The 2,417-nt window shown below is 38.1% G+C and overlaps 1 protein-coding gene across 1 annotated transcript; it reads left to right on the forward strand.

The window, feature by feature from the left end:
• Positions 1–528: 528 nt before the first annotated feature.
• On the forward strand, positions 529–1,434 carry AK88_02045 (uncharacterized protein; the record flags this gene model as incomplete). The annotated part of the gene is made up of 1 exon (XM_012479679.1): positions 529–1,434. The coding sequence occupies one exon, from the start codon at positions 529–531 to the stop codon at positions 1,432–1,434; it is 906 nt and encodes a 301-aa protein (XP_012335102.1).
• Between the last annotated feature and the right edge of the window lie 983 nt (positions 1,435–2,417).

Here is a 2,417-nt window from a genome sequence, read left to right on the forward strand (position 1 = left end):
TTTTTTTTTTTTTTTTTTTTTTTTTTTTTTTTTTTTGCCAATTTTTTTAAAATCTTTTTTGTAACATAAGCACAGTTTGCGCCTGTTGCGCACACTTCGTAAGAACAAAGCTGAGCCAGCACAAATTGAAGCAACAGAACAAAAGAAAATTCGAAAAGTCCTGGCATCAGGGCCAGAAGCGAAGTATGTGCAACCAGTCCTATAAAATAAGGCTGCACAATTTTATATGTATTTGTATCTACATGATAAGGGGGAAGGGGAAAAAGAATAAATAAATAACAATAAAAAAATAAAAAAAAAATTAAAAAGTTGGCCAGGGTGCACTTTTGAAGGAGCCTCTTCCCCCTTTGCCTCCCTCCACACTTGAGTGAAAGAGGTATCGTTTTTGCAAAAACGAGGCATATGCCAATACGTGCAAGCCGACCCTGCGCACGCTTTCCTTTACAAAGGCGCCAGCACACGCACATACGCGCACCTTTCCGAGTGAACAAAATTTTTTTTTGAAAGAGACGACAAAAAGGGACCGAAATGGAGAACATGAGAAACTTTCAAATCGGGGGAGGCCAAATCAATTACGACAACTACTTGGGCAATTTGCAGATAAATGAAATGAGAAATGCACACAATGAAAACAGTCACGTATACACAGCAGGCGTAAACTGTTGCGAACAACATATTACCAGATCGAGCAACGCCCAAATAATGCGAGTAGAAAACAGAGCACATAACAAACCGTACATATACAAGAAGTTAATCGTTTTTGATTATGATGATACCATATTGCCAACTAGCTGGATAACTGTAAAGATGAAGCTAGGGTTGAATGACAACATCCCAGCATCCGTAAGACAATTCTTTTTTAAGTTAAGTGAAGTTGTAATTAAAACGTTGAGTCTATGTTTGACACAAGGAAAATTGGTCATAGTCACTAATGCAAGCTTAGAGTGGTTAATTAACTCAGCGCGTAAGTTTATTCCATTAGTATGGTCATACATTATTCTCAACAATATAAGAATTATATCCGCAAGGGACAGATTAATTAATTCTTTAATTGATCCTAAGGATTGGAAGAAAGTTATATTTCATCAAATCATTAATGAAATTTTAGCCCCCTACCTGTGCAACAACTCAGTTATATGTTTCATTTACTCAGTGGGTGATGGAAATGATGAGAGAAACGCTTGCTTTTTTATTTCACAACTGAATCAGTATTCTTCTTGTATTTTTAAGTCATTGAAGTTTTTATCCGAACCGTCATGTCAAAAGTTGATAGCTGAGCATGAGCTCTTTTATTATTTTTTTAACAGCACATGTAACCCATCAGCGGCCACATGTACGTCTATTAAGCCCATGGCGTCCCTTCCCCCCGAGAGCAGCGGCGTTGTTTTGAGCACCTCGGTGCCGAAGAGTTGCAACTCGTTGCAAAATGTGTGATTTGTGCGGCACGCGAGGTGGGGCAAAGAATGGAGGAGAAGAGGTATTGGATGGATGGGTGGATTTGTGCATGGGTAGATGAACGAAACATCACACATGCGTTCTCTATCGTCAAGTCTAGCAAATGGCAGCCCTTTTGAACCCTTGGCAAAAATACGCCCAGGGATACTTCGACGGAAGACATTGTGGCATTAGACATGTTTGGACCCATCCCTCGGATCAGACGACAGGAATGCATAACCACTAACATGTTGCAAGTGTATGTAATTGTAATATGTGCACCGTCTATTTGTCCCATAGGAGCTTCGCCAACCGTGCGCGCGGTGTGCGTTTACACCGTATGACCCATCCCTTGAGCACTATTAACATCGCTTCCATTGCTGCTATGGATGCTATGGCTACTGTTGCCATCTTTATTTTTTTAACACTTTGTCATTTTTTTTTTTTTTCTCTCTCTCTCTCTCCTTTTAATGAGAATTTTGAAGAGAGAACCGTCCGCACAAAAGCCACTCCACATCTACAGAACACGTTCTCGGATGAATGTGTACGAAATGACAAGGCGCGGAACGCATAAAGTGTACAGAGCGTGTACATGAGGAAAACACACCGTTGTGTCCCTTTTGCGCCTTTTTTTCTTTTTTCTTTTTTTTTTTTTTTGACCGAAGTTTATCCTATGGTTTTCCTATTGCAGTTATGGTTTTGTTTTAATTTTTTTAGTAATTTTTTTACTCCCTATTTTTTTATTTTTTAAATCATACCATAAGTGCATACGTGTGACTCCATAGTTTTTATGTAACATATTAAGAATTTTCCTTTCCTTTTTCGTTCCCATTCTTATTCTTTAATTACAGTATTATTGCTGTATAGAAAATAGAGATGTTTTTTTTTTTTTTTTTTTTTTTTGCTGTTGTTTTTGTTCCAAGTTGTAAAGGGGATTGCTCAGACTGCAGAATATGCACGTGTATTGGCTAGCTATTTTTTTT

The sequence above is a fragment of the Plasmodium fragile genome, assembly GCF_000956335.1.
Source record: "Plasmodium fragile strain nilgiri unplaced genomic scaffold supercont1.19, whole genome shotgun sequence".
NCBI classification, from domain to species: domain Eukaryota; phylum Apicomplexa; class Aconoidasida; order Haemosporida; family Plasmodiidae; genus Plasmodium; species Plasmodium fragile.